General features: G+C 34.3%; 1 protein-coding gene across 1 annotated transcript; it reads left to right on the top strand.

Annotated features, from left to right (window-relative positions):
- The first annotated feature begins 17,761 nt into the window (after positions 1–17,761).
- On the top strand, positions 17,762–21,796 carry LOC108459819 (uncharacterized). The gene is made up of 2 exons (XM_017759220.2): positions 17,762–18,026; positions 20,487–21,796. The coding sequence occupies exon 2, from the start codon at positions 20,488–20,490 to the stop codon at positions 21,487–21,489; it is 1,002 nt and encodes a 333-aa protein (XP_017614709.1). The 5' UTR covers positions 17,762–18,026; position 20,487; the 3' UTR covers positions 21,490–21,796.
- Positions 21,797–23,310: the final 1,514 nt, after the last annotated feature.

Here is a 23,310-nt window from a genome sequence, read left to right as displayed (position 1 = left end):
ACCCTGCTGCATGCTGTGCTGCAAGAATATCGTTTCCTATCTCTGCCATTTCTTCAGCTCCCCAAATAGGATATGTCTATGATTGCACTTCTCAAATTAATCAACTCTTAATTGTGTGTGACTGTGGGGGGGTTATATAGGTGAATGAACCACCTCTACTTGCTCGATGAAGCATTCTTGCATAGCGAGAAAAAGGCTAAATACCTTGCGGCTTTCTTGCATATACTGCAAATCTTTTTAGTCTCCTTGTTTTGGTCATCGCGAGAAGGACAGCTAGATGTTCAACCTTAATTCACTTGGTCAAACAGCTAGCCTCAATTTGGTAGTGTTGCGCAAAGCTTTTTTCTGAGCCGACAGATAAAATCTCAGAGAGAAGGAGATATGGGAGGCTCACCAGCTTGCTCGAGAGAGGATGAGTTTCCAAAGCCATTACTTAAAGGTCAAGTAATACACGCCAAAAAACATGGAGCGCGAGTTTCATTTTTCAACGCTTCATATATATAATATAGTATCCAGAGACAAGACAATCTTAATAATTTCTACTAAAGGAAAAATTGTTGAATACTTTTCATTTTCAACCAACAAAATTAGTTGTTTGACGGCTGGATTTTGCGACAGTGACAACCACGTGCTTAATTTGCTTGCTCTTTAACTCCTCCCACTAAATATTAAATAGAAAAAAAGAAGAAGATAAATTTCAATGCATTAGTAGTAGAAAATACAACATCTAACTCTGAGAAGAATAGTATAATTTAACAAAATCTAAACTTATTGGAAATTGATTTTATGTTTAAAGTTTAGAATGAATTTAATTGAGTTGTATAACATTGATTAATTTAATTGACTCATATTTGAAGATTGATGATTTGGAGAAGCAAGTTATTGGAGGGGTTAAATAAATGGATTCCTTGAATTGAGAAGAATGGATCGAATGACTTAAAGACTTATCTTAGATATTTCTAAATTATCTTAAATTTTATTTATTAGAATATTACTTTGTTGAAGATTATGATTGGAATTGATCTATATGTTACCAAGTCCAAAAATTCTTACATACTCAAGATTTGCATAGAGCATTGGGAGTTTAACACTTAATCTGTTCTTTGGGAGTTACTTTAGAGATTGCATTTTGTAGACAAATAAGTGAGTGATTTGATTTTATAAACTAAGTTTTTCAGAGAAAAGTCTAGTAAGGAGAGATTTAGATATTAAGTGTAAACGTGAGGTTGCTACACTAGTGAGTACTAAGACTTAAATCATTATTTTGCGCGTACACGAGATAAAAGATAGTGGATTGTTGTTCTAAACAATGTTCCTATATCATGGGGCTAGAACTTTCATCTTGCAATTTGTGTGGCCTTAGGCGATCCTTTCGTTTTAAATAAGCCCAAGTCAGTCTAACCACCACAAAGTGAGAATTCACAAAGAATTCCTCCAAGGTATCAATTTATATAGCGAAGTAACTTTAGCCAAAAAAAGACACAAAAAATAGAAATCCACAGAAAACTATGCACGAGTTCTCAATTGTATTACCTTCTTTCAAAGAATACTAAATACAATGGATGAATGGGTTCTAATGAATGGTTTACAAGTTAAGGGGAGGCTCTCTATTTATAGTTGAGCTCCCCCAAAATCGACGATCTAGATCAAGTTACATCGACGGACAAGATTAGTCTATCCCTAAAATAAAGGGATTTATAAATTACATAATCAATTTACATATCTAATATTACAATATATGATTTCCCACAATATTCTAAGATTAGTTTCTCTATTTACCAAGGTAGCCTATGTTTTCATATCTGCATCATTGGGCTACCCAGGCTTCAAATGGACAAGTTTCACCAATAGCTCTTTGAATTGGGCTACCTCTCGTGGGTCAAATGATACCCATGTCAATGATAAATTTCTATGGGATGCATTGTATGCTATGGTCACGGGCTTTGAACTGCAGCCCTTGACACCTAGACATGGTTGAGAACTGAACTGTGTAACCAATTGCTTTTGTGTTATGTTGTTCACTTTTTATGTATAGTTGTTATAAATACTCAGTTTGTTGTTGTAAAAATCGATTGTTCTCTTACCAAGATAGTTAAATTAATTTATCATAAATAATATGACGAGCTAGTAGAATAGAGACGCAAAAACATCAATAAATAAAGGAGAAAAGTGATAACAAAATTTCAAGCCGATCAGAGGAACTCTAACTTTTCAAATAAATCTTAGCTAGATGAGTAGATTTTAGTGACGAAATACCACAAAGTAAAAAAAAAAAGATAGCATTGATCCTGTCGAGGCCTACCGCAGGGGAACTAAGTATTCAAAGGAGAAAGCATGAAAGGATCATGTGTATACAATCATTTACTTTTTCCAATATTTTAAGGGAGGTGAATGGGCTGTGTCGTGTTGTGTTTTGGGTTAACTTTGTCTTTGTCAATAACATATATCCAAGTGTCTTATATGTTTAAGCTAAATCAAAGAGATTCTAATATATAACATCACTAATAATGAAGCATATTTCTGATTAGATAACTAAGCTTAAGCTTTAGAAAAGAAAACGACATTTTTTTTAAACCATGCGACAGCAGAAAGCAATGGTGCCTGGTTTGAACAAAGTTGCACTAATAAAAGCGGGAACCAACCATGATACTATCATATACTTTCATTACTACACCGTTACACAAATAAGCTCTCTAGTTCCTCCTCATTATCACCTTCATTCTGTGGAAGTTCTCACCGTCTTGTTGAGCATAAAGAGTGGGCCTAGCATCGATCCTTGGTTGAGCAAAGCGGCTCCACTCGGTGCCGGTGATGTAGTGCCTGTCTCCTTCACCCCGGCATTCAGACCGCCACCATTGATTCTCGTCTTCCGTAACTGTTAAAACAAACCGACCAGCAGGAAGTAGACCGCTACGATCACGAAGCCTCCACCTTTGCACATGGTTAGCTACTAGATTAACTGCGTCGATCTGCTCCATTTCTTCACCTCTGCTAAAACTAAAACAAGTTTTTTTTCCCCAAAACTCAGAACAAGAATGTAATGTGATTTGCAGTTCTGGTAGAAGGATTTGTCCTCTGAATGGGTATTTAAAGCAAAACTCAGTTCTTCTAACTCGAGCGAACAAAGACAAATGCATGTTAAACAATGTACATTGATCGCGATTACAAGCTCAGTTTTTTTCTTCTTCTTCTCTTTTCCAGAAGGTTTTGTTTTGGTGATTGCGAGAACTAAAATCTCGATGCTCATCCTTAAAGTTTTGTTGCATGTCTGCTGGTCTGGCTTTCATAAACTTACCAACATATCATAATTTGTAATAACGCGAGATCGCTAGATGCTTAAAAATCCCAAAGCCCTCAAAAACAGGGGTTCGAGATTCATGTTTTCAAACTCTGTTTTGATTTGTATATATATATGTCGCACGACAGAGAAAACCTCTGCAATAACAGGGGGATGATGAATTTACAAAGCTGAGGTTTGGTTGGATTTAGGCCCAGGAGCTCGCGATTTATGTTTTCAAACTCTGTTTTGATTTATGTAAATATATCGCCCGACTTTTTCGCTTGACAGAAAACTAACACGAGCCTTTTATTTATTGGTCTAATAATAAATTTAGCCCTCCAATATTTACACATTCTATCAACTTAACCCATTACTTATTATCGGACGAACCCATTGCTTTTTACTTTTTCAAACACTCTTTTGATTTGTATATATATATATATATATATCGCCATTGCTTAGTATTATTTTAAAGATGAGGTCTGCTAAACCCAGGAAATTGAAAACAGGGGTTCGATATTCATGTTTCCAAACAGTCTTTTTTTTTTTAAATTTGTTTAATAACAAATTTAGCTCTCTAATATTTATAGATTCTATCAATTTAATACTAAATGTACAAAATTCAAAAAATTCATCCTCAATATTTATAAAAATTTGTCAATGAACAAAATTCAAGTTTAATGCAAACATCTCATCAATGGTACAGAAAATTTTGGAATTTTTGATAGCCAATTTTTAACCCAATAAAGATTAAGAACTTATTTTTAAATTACGAATTTTAAAGGTAATTAATTCATCATTGTCGAAACCATCCCTTTTTCGGATTTTACAATTTTAAATTTAGTGAAAAATAGGGGAATCGACTTTTGAAAAAACAAATACATAGAGTCGCCACCGATCCTTTTGTTTTGGTGTGATCGGATCACCTAAGAATTTGATTATTTTAATAAAACACTTTTGGTTTACTAAAACAACGATTCTGGTCTACGAAAATATGAACAAATGGGCTCGGGAGTCGGTTACGTATGAGGAAGGATTAGCACCCTCATTACGCCCAAAATTGGTACCAAATCGATTAAATATTGTCCTTATGTCTAAAATTAAAAAAGTTTTTGAAATGTGGTTCTTGTTAATAACATTTGAATAACCCGAGTTGGTTGCCAAAAATCTTCTTGTTTTGACGTCCAAAAGTTTATAATTTGAAATTAACAAAAGGATGCCCAACTGTTTGGTCCAACAAAAAATCGAAACCCAGCACAGTAGGGCACGATTCCTCGAATTTCCAAACATTATCCATTGCCTTACCTTAAAAAATAAGGGTGAAATCTCGAAGGGATCTTTGATGGTTTTGAGCAAATGAAAAAGCGTAACCCAGTACGATAGGGCTCGATTCTCAAATTGCCAAACATCGAACATCACATTCGTTTTGAAAGGTTTTTAATAATTATGAATAAAGACCTAAAGGAATACTCGATCGTTTTGAACAAACGAGAAATCACAACCCAGCACGATAAGGCATGATTCCTGAATTGTTGAACACTGAGCATTGCCCTCGTTTTAAAGGATTTTTAGAAGAGCCGAGTGAAATTTTGAAGGGATATTTGATTATTTTAAACAATCGAGGAATTGCTACCCAACACGTTAGGGCACGATCCCACAAATTGCCAAATACCGAATATCGCCTTTGTTTTAGGGATTTTAAAAGACACGAGCGAAATTTCAAAGTGATATTCGATTATTTTGAGCAAATGCGAAATTGCAACCCAACACGTTAGGGCACGATTCCGCGAATTGCCAAACATCAAATCTCATCTTCGTTTAAGGGATTTTATGAATGGAATTTCGAAGGGAAATTTGATTATTTTGAGCAAATGCGAAATTGCAACCCAACACGTTAGGGCACGATTCCGCGAATTGCTAAACATCAAATCTCATCTTCGTTTAAGGGATTTTAAAAGAAATGAATGGAATTTCGAAGGGAAATTTGATTATTTTGAGCAAATACGAAATTGCAACCCAACACGTTAGGGCATGATTCCGCGAATTGCCGAACATCAAATTTCGTCTTCGTTTTGAAGAATTTTAAATAATCGTAAAGCTAGCTTAAAATACATTAATTCGATTTGAAATAAGATGAAATTAATTATTAAAAAAATTGGGTTTTAAAACCACATTTCAAAAATTAAGTGAAAAACGATGATAAGGGGTGATATGTGTACGCGTAAAACACGACAATGAAGGAATGGAGGCGAAACAATTTATTTAATCAACTAACAAGGCAATTAACTATGATCAATCTAAAATCCATGACTCAATATTCAAGCATGCATGGAGAATAGTTGACATAACACACATGAAATAATTATGAAAAAGAATAAAACCCATGAGACTAAACGACATAAAATTAATACCGAATAGAACTCCTAGAGAATGATGCATTGGTGAGCAAACCGCACTTATTAGAATTCGAGGTAATTAGTAAAAAATAAGATATAAATAATTTTAAAATAGGTGCGATAAAATGAAGGCACAAAAAGAACATGTATAAGCATTATAAAGATGATACATATAAATTTAAAAAGCAAATGTACATAAGATAACGTGGAAATGATAATATGTAGACTTAAATTAATGTACATAAATCAAATATGTGTGTTAATATAAGTAAGTAGAAAAACAATTTTAATTTTACGCGAAACATATAAAACATATTAGAATAACAAAATATAGGTTAAAATGCATGGATAGAATCAACACATCATTAGGTGTATGAAATACTATTAACTTTATTATAATATATACTTATGTGTACAATAATACAAAGGAAGTAAATATTTAAAGTGTACAAAATGTGGTAATAATATTACAAAAAAACATTTAAAATAATGAAGAAACAATTATTAAAGTGATTTAAAAAGTAAAATAATTGATTAAGAATAAAAAATGGGTATAAAACAAAGAAAAACTTAATTAAAATTAAACTAAAACAATGGGGACCATTCGAAAATAAAACAATAGCAATAAAAGTACCAATAATCAATGTGCGAAGACAGTTAGGGACTAAAACTGGTAATATACCAAATCCCAAAATACTGCGTTTGGGCGCGGATCCATTTGCAAATAAGTGTAAACTACATAGCTAAATTAATAAAAAAAAGAAATACAAATGAAAGCCAAATGAAACATGGTGCAGCAGGGAGGGACCGGTGCTGCAAATAGACCCTCGTCGCGAAAATGCGCGGGTCATCGGGGCAGCTAAACGGATCGGGTCTGGGCTCTACCAAACGACGTCGTTTTTGAGCCATTGAACTGTGCTTGAAACGGCGTCGCATTTGGCCCTTTAAAAAGGCTAAAAACTGGGTCACTCGGCCAAACCTTAGCCCCTTCCCCTCTTTCATTGCTTAATCGACCTCCAAGTGCTCCTCTCAGCACTAATGTGCCACCATGAGCGTCGGTCTGCGCGTTCGAGCCCTAAAGGAGGGGTTTTCGTCTTTGAAACCCCCATTCAGACTTCGATTTCGACGAAGTGAAGGGGGAACGACGGCTAGTTTCACAAGGTAAACCTCTCTTTCGCTTTCTTTTTTTGTTTTTGAGATAGATTTCAAAATAAAAAGAAAATAAAGGCATAAAAATGAAAACAGGGAACAACCTTTGCAGAATATTCAACTTCTTTGTATTTGATTCCTCTTTTTTTTGTGTAATCTGTTCGTAGTCTCCTTTTACAATTGAAAATCAAAGGCTTTATAGCTGAATAACTAAAGAAAACAACAATTTTTGTCCTCTGCTTTTGTATTGGCTTGTTGCTGCTTTTGTTTGTTTTCTTTTGTAGGTACGGAGCACGGGTTGGCGCTCGGCGCCGGCACGGTCTAAGCTGGAGTGCGTGCGTGGGTCTTTGGAGGGTACGGAGGCTGTGGCGGGGCTTGCCTGTGGCGCGAGAGAGAGAACCCTAGGGTTCTGTTCGTTCTAAAAATTTTGGGCCATTTGGGCCGGTGTACTTTTGGGGTTGGGTCTAGGTTTAATATTAATTTGGGCTTGGTTTTTTTGTAATTGGACTGTAATGGACTGTGGTTTTTTATTTGTTTGTTTTATTTTATATTTTGTTTTGGTTTTCTTGTGTTTGCTTGGGTCGGGCAAATTTGGCCCATTACAATCATAATGTCCCATTTAAAATATAAATTAAGAAATACAAATACAATCATTAAATATTACTAATACTGAAAAAATGCAAAAAAAAATGCATTTTACATTTTCTCAGAAATAAAAAGAAAATAAAGCAAAAATAACTTAGTTAATATATATTAATATGAAGCTTTGTAGACGCTTATCAAGCTCCTCCCTCCTCCCCCGGTCACTTGTAGGTTGTGGAAGTCCTGATCCTCTTCTCTGGCATAAAGAGAAACCACTGCTCCCACATTTGATTCAACAAAAGAGCTCCAGTTATCGCCATAGATGCGATACCTGCCTCCATAACGTCTGCAATGAACTCTGAACCGTCGAGACCCGACGGCAACCGTGAAAACATGTGGAAGTGGAGTGTCAACATCCCACCCTGCTGCATGCTGTGGTGCAAGAGTATCAATCCCTATCTCCGCCATTTCTTCAGCTCCCCAAAGAGGATGTGTCTCTGATTGCACTTCTCAAATCAACTCTAAAAAAATTGTGTGATTGAATAAGGATTGGTGTTAATTTATCACCCTCCATGGGATGGGGGGGCTTATATAGGTGAATGAACCGCCTCTACTTGCTTGATGCAGCATTCTTGCATAGCGAGAAAAAGGCTAAATATCTTGCGGCATTCTTGCATATACTGCAAATCTTTCTAGTTTCTTTGTTTTGGTCATCGCGAGAAGGACAGCTAGATGTTCAACCTCAAAATACATTTTCACTTGGTAGCCTCATTTTGGTAGTGCATGTGTTGCGCTGAGCTTTTTCTCAATCGACAGATAAAATCCCTGAGATAACGAGATGGCTCACCAGCTTGCTCGAGAGATGATGAGTTTCCAAAGCCATTAATTAAAGGTCAAGTATATATATATATAGTATCGACAGACAAGACAACCTCAACAATTTCTACTAAAGGAAAAAAAGGGTTGAATACTTTTCATTTTCAACCAACAAAACTAATTGTTTAATGGAAGGATCTTGCGACAGTGACAACCACGTGCTTAATTTGCTTGCTCTTTAAGTCCGCCGCAATTGAAATTTGGTTCTTGGGATGCACATCAATGTAATAATACATATGATACATATTGCACGATCGCTTCTCCTCTTTTGGCAAAATGAGTGTGTTGTTTTCTGAAAACTCAAAAGAATAATGTAATGTGATTGCATTGGCAACCCTTGAATGTGTTGTTTATAGCTGAACAGGAACTCTAACTCTTCAAATAAATCTTAGCTAGATGAGTGGATTTTAATAACGAAATAGCACAAAGTAAGAAAGGAAGATAGCATTGATCCTTTTGAAGCCTATCGCAGCTGATCTAAGTTTTCAAAGGGAGAAAGCATGAAAGGATCATTTGGAATTTTGCAACATGTGTATACAATGATTTACTTTTTCCAATATTTTCAGAGAGGTGAATGTGATCTGTTTTGGGTGAACTCTGTTTTTATCAAGAATATATGTCTAAATTTCTTTTAGCTTGAGATACATTAAAGACATTCTTATATATATATCATTCTCTGTTTAGAGTTAGTTGATGGATTACAAAAGAAGACGACCTTTTAACAATGCAACAGAAAAAGAAGAAGAAGAAGAATGCTGCCTTGCTTATTATCAGACAACCCCATTGCTTATGACTTTGATTTAAATTATTAGCATAAGTATATAACTCAATAATTAGATTAAATTTGTATTTTAATTAATTAGAATTAACGAAAATTTTATACCTAAGCTACCATTGGAGTTTATTAAGATAAACAGGATGACCGTATGCACAAAAAAGAAGAGCCATGAAGTCCTAAGGTGGCAAGGTAAGAGAAAAAAGAAAATCCCATTTAAAATAGAACTACAACACAATCATTAAACATTACTAATCCTGAGAAAATGAAAAACAAAACCGTTTTGCGTTTTCTCTGAAATTGAAAAGAGACAAACAATGCACAGAACAAATATTAAATTCATATATATTATGAAGCTCACGGCCTCACGTCGAGTCTGTGGGTGGCGTTTTCCCCTTCTCCGGCATAAAGAGTGACCACTGCTCTCTAGTTCCTCGTCATTATCACCTTCATTCTGTGGAAGTTCTCACCGTCTCGTTGGGCATAAAGAGTGAGCCTAGCATTGATCCTTGGTTGAACAAAGCGGCTGCACTCGGTGCCGGTGATGTAGTGCCTGTCTCCTTCACTCCGGCATTCAAACCGCCACCATTGTTTCTCGTCTTCCGTAACCGTTAAAACAATCCGACCAGCAGGAAGTGTACCGCTACGATCACGAAGCCTCCACCTTTGCACATGGTTAGCTACTAGATTAACTGCGTCGATCTGCTCCATTTCTTCAGCTCTGCTAAAACTAAAACAAGTTTTTTTCCCCAAAATTCAGAACAAGAATGTAATGTGATTTGCAGTTCTTGTAGAAGGATTTGTCCTCTCAATGGATATTTAAAGCCAAACTCAAATCTTCTAACTCGAGCCAACAAAGACAAATGCATGTTAAACAATGCACATTGATCGCGATTACAAGCTCTGTTTTTTCTTCTTCTTCTTTTCCAGAAGGTTTTGTTTTGGTGATTGTGAGTACTAAAATCTCGATCCTCATCCTTAAAAGCTTTGTCGCATGTCTGCTGGTCTGGCTTTCATAAACTTACCAACATATCATAATCTGTAATAACGCGAGATCGCTATCTTGCTAGTGAGATTCTTAAAAATCCCCAAAGTCCTAAAAAACAGGGGTTCGAGATTCATGTTTTCAAACTCTGTTTTCATTTGTATGTATATATATATCGCACGACACAGGGGAGATGACGAATTTACAAAGCTGTGGTTTGGTTGGATTTAGGCCCAGGAGTTCGCGATTCATGTTTTCGAACTCTGTTTTGATTTGTGTATATAAATCGCTCGACTCTTTCGCCCGACAGAAAATTTACACGAGCCTTTCATTTATTAGTTTAATACCAAATTTAGCCCTCCAATATTTACATATTCTATCAATTTGATCCTAAAACTACAAAATTCAACAAATTTAAATTCAATTTTTATAAAATTTGTCAATCGACATAATTAGTTTGTTTAATTGAAAGATATTGCAGAAGTTAAATTCTTTTTAACCATGCAACAGAATAGAGCAATGGTGTCTGGCTTGAACAAAGTTGCACTCTGTTTTTTTATTTGATTGAAATAAAAGCAAAAAGCAACCATGATACTATGATATACTTCATCCCATCACCTTTACACAAATAAGCTATCTAGTTCCTCCTCACTATCACCCTCATTCTGTGGAAGTTCTCACCGTCTTGTTCAGCATAAAGAGTGAGCCTAGCATTGATTCTCGGATCAACAAAGTCGCTCCATGCACGGCAGCGGATGCAGTGCATGCCTCCTTCAATCAGGCTGCATTCAAAATGCCACCTTTCATTCCCGTCTTCTGTAACCATTAAAACAACCGCATCACCAGGAAGTGTACAGCTATGATCACAAAACTTCCAACTTCGTACCAGGGGCGAAGCTAGACAAATTTTTTAGAGGGGCTGGATGAAATTTTTATAATTTGTAAAAGATTAAATCGAATTTTTATAATTTTGAGCGAGTCAAAGTACAAATTTACCTTTACTAATTTAAAATTTTTAAAAAATTTCAACAGCCTAAAATATAATTTTACATTTTAGGAGGGGCTGGGGCCATGCCAGCGCCCCATGGCTTCGCCCCTGCTTCGTACATGGTGTGCTTCAAGAACAACATTTTTTATGATCACCTCCATTTCTTTAGCTCCAATAAAAGAACTCCTTTCAAAAAACTCAGAAGAAGAATGTAATGTGATTGCACTCCTCAAGCAACGTTTGATTGTGTTATTTCTAGTTGAACCCAGCTCTGCTAACTCGAGACAGCAAAGACAAATGCATGTCAAACAATGTAACATTCATCGCGATTAACTGCTCACCACATTCTTTCTAGTCGAATGTTTTGTTTTGGTGATTGCGAGAACTAAAATCTCCATAATCGACCTTAGCATTCATGCATATCTGCTGGTTTGGTTTCATAAACTTAGTCAAATACCGAGCATACCATAATCATATGATAGCGTGATTTTTAGCTTTTGGCCGTCAAATATTGCGCAGCTTTTTTACGTAACAGCTAAAACCTCGTAAATATATACACTGGTCGCTACTATACCCAAAATTATGAATGTGCAATCAATAGACAACTTAAATATCTCCTAAATGAAAAAAAAGAAGAAAAATTGGCAGACGTTATCGTACGATAGAATAGTTTGATTCAATTTTATGATTAAAATTTAATTTTATATATTTTTTCTTTGAAACCGGGGAGTAAATGTAAGATTACGGGTGAAACGTGATATTAGTTCATTTTGTTAAAATGTAATATTCAAGTGTTTGGTTTATAAAATGTAAGATTACTCAAAAACACATTTTACTCATTTTCCGTTGTTAAAGATTTTTTAAACAAGTCTAGTTATTTTAGTATTTTTAGGCTCAATTTTCATAAAATTATGATAAATTATTACAATTCTTATTTTTATTACAATTTATATATTAATAAATAAATATTGTGTTGAAATAAATTTATAAATCATAATTATAATAATTCATAAGGAGGATTGTATCACCAACCATAATTCACTATTAAGAAAAATATTTTGTTTTTATTTAAGAAAAACTTAAATTGATTAGAATAATAAAAACAAAGGGAAAATTGATTCAAAATTTAATATTATGCCCGTAATCTAATGATATATAAGGAATGAGGTTATACCTTATATTACAGGATATTCATAATGTGAGGTTATGAAATGGTTAGAATATTGAAATTCAAACACTATAACCTCATTCTAGAATATAATATTACGGGTCGTCAATTATATTCGGAGAGCTAAGTGTCCCCTATTAAATAAGTTTCTTTCTTCTAAAGAAATAGATAGTAAGAGATCAACCCTCAACCCCCCTTCCACCTTGATATTTCTAGCTCATAAAAATTACACGTTAATATACCATTTAGCTTTTGAAATGTACTTCATTCCATACGGTAGTGTGCTTTTTGGATACAAATTATATGTATTTGTTTATGTGCAATCGACAGACAACCTTAATACCCGCTAAATGAACAAAATATTATATGCTTAATGGAAAGATCTTGCGGCTGCAGAGCAGAGAGTGACGAGCTACAGTTACAACCACGTGCTTTGCTCGTCTTTAACTATCGATTTTTCAGTTTTTGGAATAAAGTAAAATTTAATCATTCAACTTAACAATTTTTCTCAATTAAGTCCCTCAATGTTTGTTGGTCCATATTGGTATTCGAATTTCATACGTTTTCTCATATTAGTTCAAGAACTTGGCAACTTATGTCAATTTTGGTCCATATGACTGATGCGGTACTCTGATATTTTACCAAGAAGAAAGGTGATAAGTTGGTTGTCATGATGATTTATTGATTTCTGAAAATCTTAAATGAGCTTAAAAGTATTTTACATCACAATTTCAAGATTAAAGGTTTAGGGGATCTCAAGTATTTCCTTGGCATTGAAATAGCAAGATCACAGCCTGGTATTATATTAAACCAACGCAAGTATGCTCTTGAGTTTAAGTTCAAACACAGGGCTAGGGGGAGGAAAGATAGTTGTCACTCCTTTAGAACAAAATCAAAACTTGACATCCTCAGTGTATGATGAGAGGGTACACATGGATCATGATGATGAGGTAACGGCAAATGTCTCGTTAAGCAGGCAGGCAGTTACCATAATATTGTATATGATGTAGAGCTGTAACATTATTGAATGATGAACTGATTCAATCATTCTTCAGTTTTCTTCATCTTGATTCTTTGCCGCTGTTTTAGCATGGTAGCTAAGCATATGTAACAAACAAAGCTACCGAAAACAACGCCTAACTCTTTCAACTCATTAGTACCATCTTCATACTCTAATAAAATGGGAAAACGTTTTCAGGGAGGTGAATGGGCTGTGTCATGGGTGAACTCTGTTTATATCAATAATATACGTCTAAATAATCTTATAGTTTGAGCTACATTAAAGACATATAGCATTCTCTATTTAGATTTAATTGATGGATTACAAAAGAAGACGACCTTTTTAACAATGCAACAGGAAAAGAAGAAGAAGAAGAAAGCTGCCTGCTCTGAACAAAGTTGTAAATTGAGCCGACAGTTAATACTTATATATTTTTTGAAAGAAAACCAGAAACCATGATATACTTCATCCCTTAAGGAAATAAGCTCTCTCTCTACCCTGCTCTCACCCACACTCTGTTGAAGTTCTCACCGTCTTGTTTAGCATAAAGAGTGAGCCTAGCATGGACCCTTGGTCCAACAAAGTCGCTCCATGCATTGCCACTGATGCAGTGCATGCCTCCTTCAATCCGGCAGCATTCAAACCGCCACCATTGGTTCTCGTCTTCCGTAACCCTTAAAACAATCCGACCAGCAGGAAGTGTACCGCTACGATCACGAAACCTCCACCTTTGCACATGATTTGCTTGTAGATTAACTGTGTCGATCTCCTCCATTTCTTCAGCTCTGCTAAAACTAAACAAGTTTTTGTTTCCCCAAAACTCAGAACAAGAGTGTAATGTGATTTGGAGTCCTCAAGCAATCCTTGAATGCGTATTTATAGCCCAACTCAGCTCTTCTAACTCGAGCCAACAAAGAAAAATGCATGTTAAACAATGCACATTGATCGCGATTACAAGCTCTGTTTTTTTTTTTCCAGAAGGTTTTTTTTTTTTTTTTGATGATTGCGAGAACTGAAAACTGGATAAGTTTTAATGCATATCTGCTGGCCTGGCTTTCATAAACTTACACAGGATATAGTGATCATATGGAAGCGTGATTTCTAGCTTGTTTGCCCAAAAGATTGCGCATCCCACAGAGAAAACATCTGTAAATAACACGAGATCGGTATTTTGCTAGTGAGATGCTCAAAATCCCCCGAACCCATTGCTTATTAATATTATTTTAAAGATGTGGTCTGCTATACCCTCAAAAAAAAAACAGAGGATCGAGATTCATGTTTTAAAATCTGTTTTGATTTGTATATATATATATATATCGCACGACAGAGAAAACCTCTGCAATAACGGGGGAGATGACGAATTTAACTCTCCAATATTTATTGGCCTAATAACAAATTTAACTCTTCAATATTTTTACATTTTATCAATTTAATCCTATATTTACAAAATTCAACAAATTTAATTTAATGTTTATAAAATTTGTCAATCAACATAATTAGTTTGCTTAATTGAAAGATATTGCGGCAGCGAGTGATGGTTTACAGTTATACTCATGTGCTTTGCTCGCTTTTTAACTTGAAGGAATGAATATTGAATTTGACCAATAATTTTTAAAACTACATTGATAAACCCTTATGGTTAAACTCTGCCACTAGTACTTGTACTACACATAAGGTTTAGTCCCTATGATTTTATTTCGTCATCTGTAGCCTCAGTAATTTATGTATTTTAAACATTCAATCCTACTAAGTGATTAAATTATGTTGTTTTTTAAAATTTGACGTGGCGAACATAATATTATATATATAATGTCATGTCAGCTTGCTATTTCTATATATTACTCACGAAAAAGTTAATTGTTGATTTAAAGGCTGTAATTTTAATCAATATTGAAATTTTAAAATTCGAAAAATGTAGACTAATAAATAATCTAATTGGTGAACATGTGTGGGGTGTGCCTCGTATTCTTCTTCCAGCTAAACTCTGCTATTTTTCCCCATCTTTGTTTCAACATACCAATCAGTAAGAGTTTCTTTTCTTAAGAGAGACAAGATTTAATCATATATGAGTTTTGATGAGAGTTTCGTGGTAATTATAGAGAGTATTTTATAACTTTTTTGTGTGCCCTATGAGATTTAAGGTTTTGTTTACTAGTTTGCTCTTTGGGATTTTAAGCTTTGTATTTGGGATTTTGAATAATGTGTAGGTTGTACATCTAGGTTCATTTTCTCTATATTGTACTCTCGTTTGTTTACTTATTTAGTGAAAAGTCGAAGCCTCCTTTGCCCATGGATTTTTTCCTCTTTGAGGGTTTTTCACGTAAAATATTTGTATTCGTTCTTCTCTACTTTTACTATCTCGTTGTTTATACAAGTCAATCCCCAACAACATGGACTAAATCTATCACTTTAGGCTTTTTTTTTTTAAAGCAAAATATTTTATTTCTAATTCTAAAAAAATTAATAAATTTAGGGCTTGACGTTCACAAATTTTTTCAATTTACTTTTAATTCTATGTTTTTTAAAAAATCATTTTTATCTCTTTATCAACTCTCTCATGAGCCAGCCAATTTCGTTCTTTGCACCCATTATAAAAGGTGATAAATTCCATTTGGACCAATATCCATAAAATTTAAGTGCTAGACAAAAGCTTTAACTAATAAATGTAGGATAGATAAGTGAATTTTAATGACCAAATAGCACAATGTTGAAAGTTTGAAAGAGAAATAGGAGGTGGGAACATTGAAAATTGCTATCCAAGCTTACCCGTCCAAGGAAGTACATATCATTTCTAGTTCTCCTGTCTAATATGAAATTTAATACAACTTAAAACAGAAATACAACACAATCATTAATTAAACATCACCAATAATGACACATTTTTCTATTTAGATTTCATTCATAAGCTTAAGGATTACAAAAGAAAATGACATTTGATTTAACTTTGCAACAGAATAGAGCAATGGTGCCTGGCTCGAGCAAAGTTGCACCTTGTCTTTTTATTTTATGAATTAAAAGCAGAAACCAACCATGATCCTACATCTCATAGACAGACTAGTCCCTGGGTATCACCCTCACTCTGTGGAAGTTCTCATTGGCTTGTTTAGCATAAAGAGTGAGCCTCGCATGGATCCTTGGTCTAACAAAGTCGCTCCATGCAGGACAGCGGATGTAGTAGGTGTTGTCTCCTTCTTCACTCCGGCAGCATTCAAACTGCCACCTTTCATTCCCGTCTGTAACCGTTAAATCAATCCGGCGACCAGAAAGTGTACGGCTATGATCACGAAACTTCCACCTTAGTACATGGCGTGCTTCAAGGTTAACTTCGTCCATGATCACCTCCATTTCTTCAACTCCACTAATACAACTCGTTTCTCAAAACTCAGAAGAATAATGTAATGTGATTGCATTGGCAACCTGAGTGTGTTATTTATAGCTGAACCAACCAGCTCTACTTAGTCGAGGCGACAATGAAAAATGCACATTAAACAATGTACATTTATCGCGATTAAATGCTCACTACATTCTTTCTACTCCACTGTTTTGTTTTAGTGATTGCAAGAACTAAAATGTCGACAACCTTAAAGTTTTCATGCATATCATATCACTTTATAGCGTGATTTGGCTTTCAAGTATTGCGCAGCTTTGTCACCCAACAGTGAAAGCCTCACGAGACCGCTCCACAGGTTGCTTGAGAAATCTCTAAAGCCTTCTACTTTTTTATTTTAAAGATAAAGAGATTCGCCCAAAACACACGAGTGAGTGCCAGGTTCTTTTTTAATTATGTATGTATGGTCCACAGATAAGACACAACCTTAATTTCTACAAAAGGACAGAAAAAGGGCTGACGTACGATTGAATTGGTTTTCTTTATTATCAATTTGTTTAATCCAAAGACATTGCGGCGGCAGTGAGTAAGGTTATAATCCGGAAGGTTTTGTTTTGGTGATTGGGAGAACTAAAATCTCGATGCTCATCCGTAAAGTTTTCTTGCATGTCTGCTGGTCTGGCTTTTATAAACTTACCAGCGTATCGTAATCTGTAATAACGCGAGACCGAAAACTTGCTAGTGAGATGCTTAAAAATCCCCAAAAAGCCTTTGCTTATTATTATTATTTTAAGGACGGGTCTGCTATACCCTCCAAAAGAATAAAACAGGGGTTCGAGATTCATGTTTTCAAACTCTGTTTTGATTTGTATATATATATCGCACGACGGAGAAAACCTCTGCAATAACAGGGGAGATAACGAATTTACAAAGCTGAGGTTTGGTTGGATTTTGGCCCAGGAGTGCGACGTTGTGGGTTCTTTACGTCGAAACCTGATTCATATATAACACAAATCCGCCCAAGTTGGTATTTAAGAAGATAAAATTTGAACATTTTGGAATAACAGGAGGACAAATATAATTTATCTATATTTATTTTAATTTTTAATTTTTAATTTTTGAGAAAAACGTTTTTAGGAAGCAAACTCTTGTGACATACATCCAAATTGTCGATGGGGCCCAATGAAGCACCTGAACCTCTATATAAGAAACTCATATATCTCTTATTAGACAGCAATTAGGAAGGGGGAGAGAGACTTAGTTATTGCTTTGTAATTTCATTCAAAGTTATAAAAACTTAGCCTTTGTTCAGAAAATCTTTGCATTTGTTCTTCAAAAACTTTCTAAGTTTGAGATAGAAAGAGAGAAGTGTAAGGCCTCTATCTAGTAATCATAGCCAAGAGAAGGCGCACTGGTGAAGCAGAAGGAGTAGGCTCCCTCGAGATTGAGACACTCATATCTAGACAACGACTTGGAGAACTAAATCATAAATTTATCAGGTATAACTCTCTTTCCCTAACTGTCAGGTAAACCTAGCTATCTTGAGGCACGATTTACGATGTGTATGTTCTATTATTTAGATCTTGCTATACCTAATGTTCATAAGTAATAGTAACAATCTAATAAACAATATCCAGGATTGGTTTAGAAAAGCTTTAGAAAAATAAACTACTGTTACGGAACTAGTACAAAACAACCAAAGCACGATCAGTAGGAACTTTAACATATACGATCCACCACACAGCTTCATAATAAACGATAAAAACGAAATCATAAAAGACGATTAAGATGTTGAAACCTTTTACAGGACAGTCAAAGACTATATACGAAGGTTCTAGTAGTTCTGGAACCAATAAAGTAAAAAAGAATAACATATTCAAGCGAGTATTTAGCACCAAAAAGAAAAACGAAGAAATAGAACTAGCGGAAACAATAGATATAGAAAAGGATCTAGAAAACTTTAAACAAGCAAATCATAAACATTTTAACCCACATAACCTATATGAAAAGGGAAAATTCTGGGAAAAAACCCAACTCATACAAAAAATGGCAGAAACTCCTATAAAATGTGGAGATAATGACACAGTTATAATACCATTATTACGAAAAGAATCATGTAAAATGCTTCAAGAAAATAAAATGAATTATACTCATTTAGGATTAATAGTAGTCGGGATAAAAGGAATGACACGACTAGATTTAGGAGCCCATGTAATAATGACCCTATTTGATGACTCAATAGAAGACAAACAGAAAAAGATAATAAGCTTTATGGATGTAGACATGAATAACAACAGAGGACTCTTTTATTGCGCCCCAGAATTCTTCCTCAGAACAAAAGATATTCATAACATAAAGTTAGGAGTAATATCTTCAGGATATGGGTTAATTAATAGAGACAACCTAGTAATAACTCTTGGATTTATTGGAAAAGCTACTCAAAATACTAATATTAATTATAAATGCGGAATAAAAGATGTCATAGAAGCTATAGCCTCAAAAGGAGTAAGGTTCATAAAACCTCCAAAATTTTCAGCAGAGCTTCTAGCAGGAAAAATATGGAACTTAAATAAATTATTTGAAGAACAAAGACCCAAATTAACCCCCCAAGAAGGAGAAATATTTCAAGACTTACTAGGAAATATAAATATAAGATTCACAGACTATAACCATAGACATTCAATATCGTCAGAATGCCCAACTTCAGCTAAAAGTATAAATCAGACTTTGAAATAGACAACGAGTTAGTAGAAGTAGATCTTATTCAAATACGTATAACTACGGTAGTATACCACCAAGGCCTTATTCAAACTATGAAGAGCCTAAATATCCATACAAAAATAAAGGCCAAAGATAACCTTTAGATGTTTTTTTGAAGATCAGCTACTAAACCTTGGAAAATATAGCCCACAGCTATGGCCAGAAGTAATACAACAATGGAAAAATATGATGATAAAAAATACTTAGAACATAATTTTAAGCATACTTCAGAGGAGATGTATAAATACTTGGAAACTACTTTAGGAAATAGGGATATTTTTAAAAGTAGTCATGAAAATGAACATAGTAAACTTATACAATTTGGAGCAAATTCTAATAATTTTGTATATGCGGTAAGCAACATAATAACTGCATCAGACCCATCAATGGGATCCTGGTAACAACAATCAGAAGCTGGAAGAAAATTAAAGCAATTATCTGTAGATGATTGGTCACATGTAATATATTTCTTAAATGACTACACACATTATACTGCTACATCTCAGAACATATATAATGAAGATTTGCAAACAGGGGAGAAGCCAGGGAGGCTGGCATGGGCCCCTGCCCCCTAAAATGTAAATTTGCTCTTTTGGCCCTTAAAATTTTTAAAATTTTTTAAATTAATAAAGGTAAAATTACATTTTGGCCCCCCTAAAATTATAAAAATTTGATTTAATCCTTTATAAATTATAAAAATATAAACTGTAGAAAATTAAAATTTTATCCGGCCTCCCCTAAAAATTTGCTCTAGTTTCGCCCTATTTGCAAAACAAGTTAATAAATAAATTACCTCAACCCTTAGGAAGAGAAATAAGAGCTAACGCTATACTTGCATCAAACCAAGAACTAGAATGGTATAAACAACAAATAACTTATATTACTAGGAATATAGCTAGCATAGATGTCGAATTACTAGCCATAAGATATGCATTAGAATCATTCGAACTCTTTATACTAGGAAAAGAAGAATTTACCATAAGAACTGATTGTATTGCAATTGTAAAATATTATAACAAAATGAAAATAGAAAAGAAAAGATCTTCTCTTAATAGATGGCATAATCTAACTAGTTATATAATAGAAAGAGGATTAAAACTTCATATAGAACATATTACAAGAGAAAATAATAAAATAGCAGATATATTATCTAGATTATTACAATTCGAAGAAAAGTTACTAATGGATATTGATTGCAGAATGACCACTCAAAGACAAGGAAGATTCCTGGAATCTTCTCGATCAGAATCAACAACAAAAGCTATAATCCCCTATACATCTTCAGAAGAATTTCCAGAAGGAGCAAGAAACCTCTGGAAACCTACGGGAAAGCCGCTTATACTTTCAGAGAAACTTTCCTTCACAGATTATAAAGGCTCTGGTCAAGAATTTAACTTGGCAGACAATACGATTATAACATCTGCAGAAAGAATACTCATAGATAATATATTCATAGCTCATAAAAGGGGAGATATCAAACACCAAATAGCCTGCCTTAATGGGCTCTCCTTATATTTTCATAACATCCATAATAATGAGATATGTTATATCTTATTCACAGGAGACAATAAAGGGATATACAAAGAATGGACTGAAATTATCCATTATACAAAATCCCAGAAAAACCCAAAATATAAAAAATACAGCTCTTTATCAGCTGCATACAAAGATGCCCAGATATACCTTGGACACAAATATAATGTATCAGAGAAACTCAAGACGAAATGGGTAGAAATATATGAAAATCCTCAACTAGAAATGGAAACTTCGGCAAAAAATGCAACACTCCAAGATCAAATTACAAAACACAAAGAACAGCAGCTCCTCCTGGAAAAACAACTCCAGACCGAGCGAGTAAGGAACATAGAGCTCATAAAAAGGATGGAAGATCTCCAAAAGGAAGCCAAGCATAAAGAAGAAATGATCTCATACGCCGGGGCCACCGCCGGACAACCTATAACAAAAGAAGACAAGATAATAGAAAGACTCTCAGAAATTCAACAAGACTTATCAACCGTCATAAGTGGGCTAAACCAATTTGATGAGAGGCCCTCTGAAGGATGGGATCAATGGTGGCTCGAGATGGCATGTCGGGCTAACATAATAGAAAAGATTCCAGAAAGCCCAAAAACTTCAAAAGCCCAAGACGAAGAATACCGAGATGGAGCCCTAGAACAATATGTGGCCTCTATAAAAATGTAAAGAGAGTCACGAGATAAAAGTTGCAGAAGCTCAGCTAAAAGCATATTATCTGTATTTATTTTAAATTTTTATTTCTGAGAAAAGCGCCTTTAGGAAGCACGCGCTACCCATATTTACCGATTGTTGTGAAAGAAGACTCTCGTAACTTATATCCAGGTTGTCGATAGGGCCCAATGAAATACCCGAGCCTTTATATAATGAATGCAGATGTCTCTCATTAGGCAGCAGTTAGAAAGGGGGAAAGATACTTATTTATTGCTTTGTAATTTCATTCAAAGTTATAAAAACTTAGCATTTGTTCAGAAAATCCTTTCCTTTGTTCTTCAAAAACTTACTGGGTTTGAGACATAGAGAGAGAAGCGTAAGCCTCTATCTAGTAACCATAGCCAAGAGAGGGCACACCGGTGAAGCAGAGGGAGCAGGCTCTCGCAAGATTGAGACTCTCATATCTAAAGGACGACTTAGAGAACTAAGTCATAAACTTATCAAGTATAACTCTCTATCCCTAACTGCCAAGATCCAGTTGTCTTAGGCACAATTTACGGTGTGTATGCTCTTTTCTTACAGTATAAATCCGTCTGGAAAAACAAAAGCACTATAAGCACTGATCATTCTCTGGACCCCTCATCTTCTTATATCAAAGCCAACAAATCAAACCTCAGCTTTGTAAATTCGTCATTTCCCTTGTTATTGTAGAGGTTTTCTTTGTCGTGCGATATATATATATATATACGAATCAAAACAGAGTTTGAAAACATGAATCTTGAACCCCTGATTTTCTTTTTTGAGGGTATAACAAACCTCATCTTTAAAATAATAATAAGCAATGGGTTTGGGGATTTTTAAGCATCTCACTAGGCATAGCAAGATAGCCAGACCAGCAGACATGCAAGAAAACTTTAAGGATGGGCATCGAGATTTTAGTTCTCCCAATCATCAAAACAAACCTTCTAAAAAAACAAAGTTTGTAATCGCGATCAATGTACATTTTTTAACATGCATTTTTTTTTATTGGCTCGAGTTAGAAGAGCTGAGTTAGAATAGCCAGCAATTGAATAGCAGCCGGAAAAACTAAAAATAATAGCACCAAGGAGCGGTTGCAGAGACATGAAGAGAAAATTTTAATTAGGGTTGAGTAATTTTTAATTGAGATTTTAAGGACTAATGGTTAAAACATTAATTAAATGAGGTATGAATGACATATAAAAATTAACTGACATGTCATTAAATGATTGGGAAGGGATATAGATGATGTGACGTCATTGTTTCATACAATTATTTCCTATATATATATCGCACAACAGAAAACTAACACAAGTTTTTTTTATTAGCTTAATAATAAATTTAACCCTCTAATATTTATACATTCTATTAATTTCATCCTAAATCTACAAAAATTCAAAAAAGTTGGACTCAATGTTTATAAAAAATTGTCAATCAACATAATTAGTTTGCTTAATCGAAAGATATATTTAGGCATTTAATCATGACAATAATATCTTTCATCAATTATACATAATTTGATTAGTATAATAATAAATTTAGCCATCTATATATATATATATATGTATTATCATTTTGGCCTTAAATCTAAAAATTCTACAAATTCAACCTTAATGTTTACATATTTACTCAAATGTTCTGGATAAATTTGTTAAATTAATATCAAATTGACATAATGTGTAAACTTTGAGGGCTAATTTTTTTTTATATACCGATCAAAATCATGTTAAATTGATGGAAAACATTAACATTGTGATTAATTTTCTTTAGTTTCTTACGTTTGAAATTGATAGAGATTAAATTGCTTTGATTTTTTTA

The sequence above is a fragment of the Gossypium arboreum genome, chromosome 4, assembly GCF_025698485.1.
Source record: "Gossypium arboreum isolate Shixiya-1 chromosome 4, ASM2569848v2, whole genome shotgun sequence".
Lineage (NCBI taxonomy): Eukaryota > Viridiplantae > Streptophyta > Magnoliopsida > Malvales > Malvaceae > Gossypium > Gossypium arboreum.
Note: the sequence above shows the minus strand (reverse complement) of the source record. Positions and strands in the feature narration are given on the sequence as shown.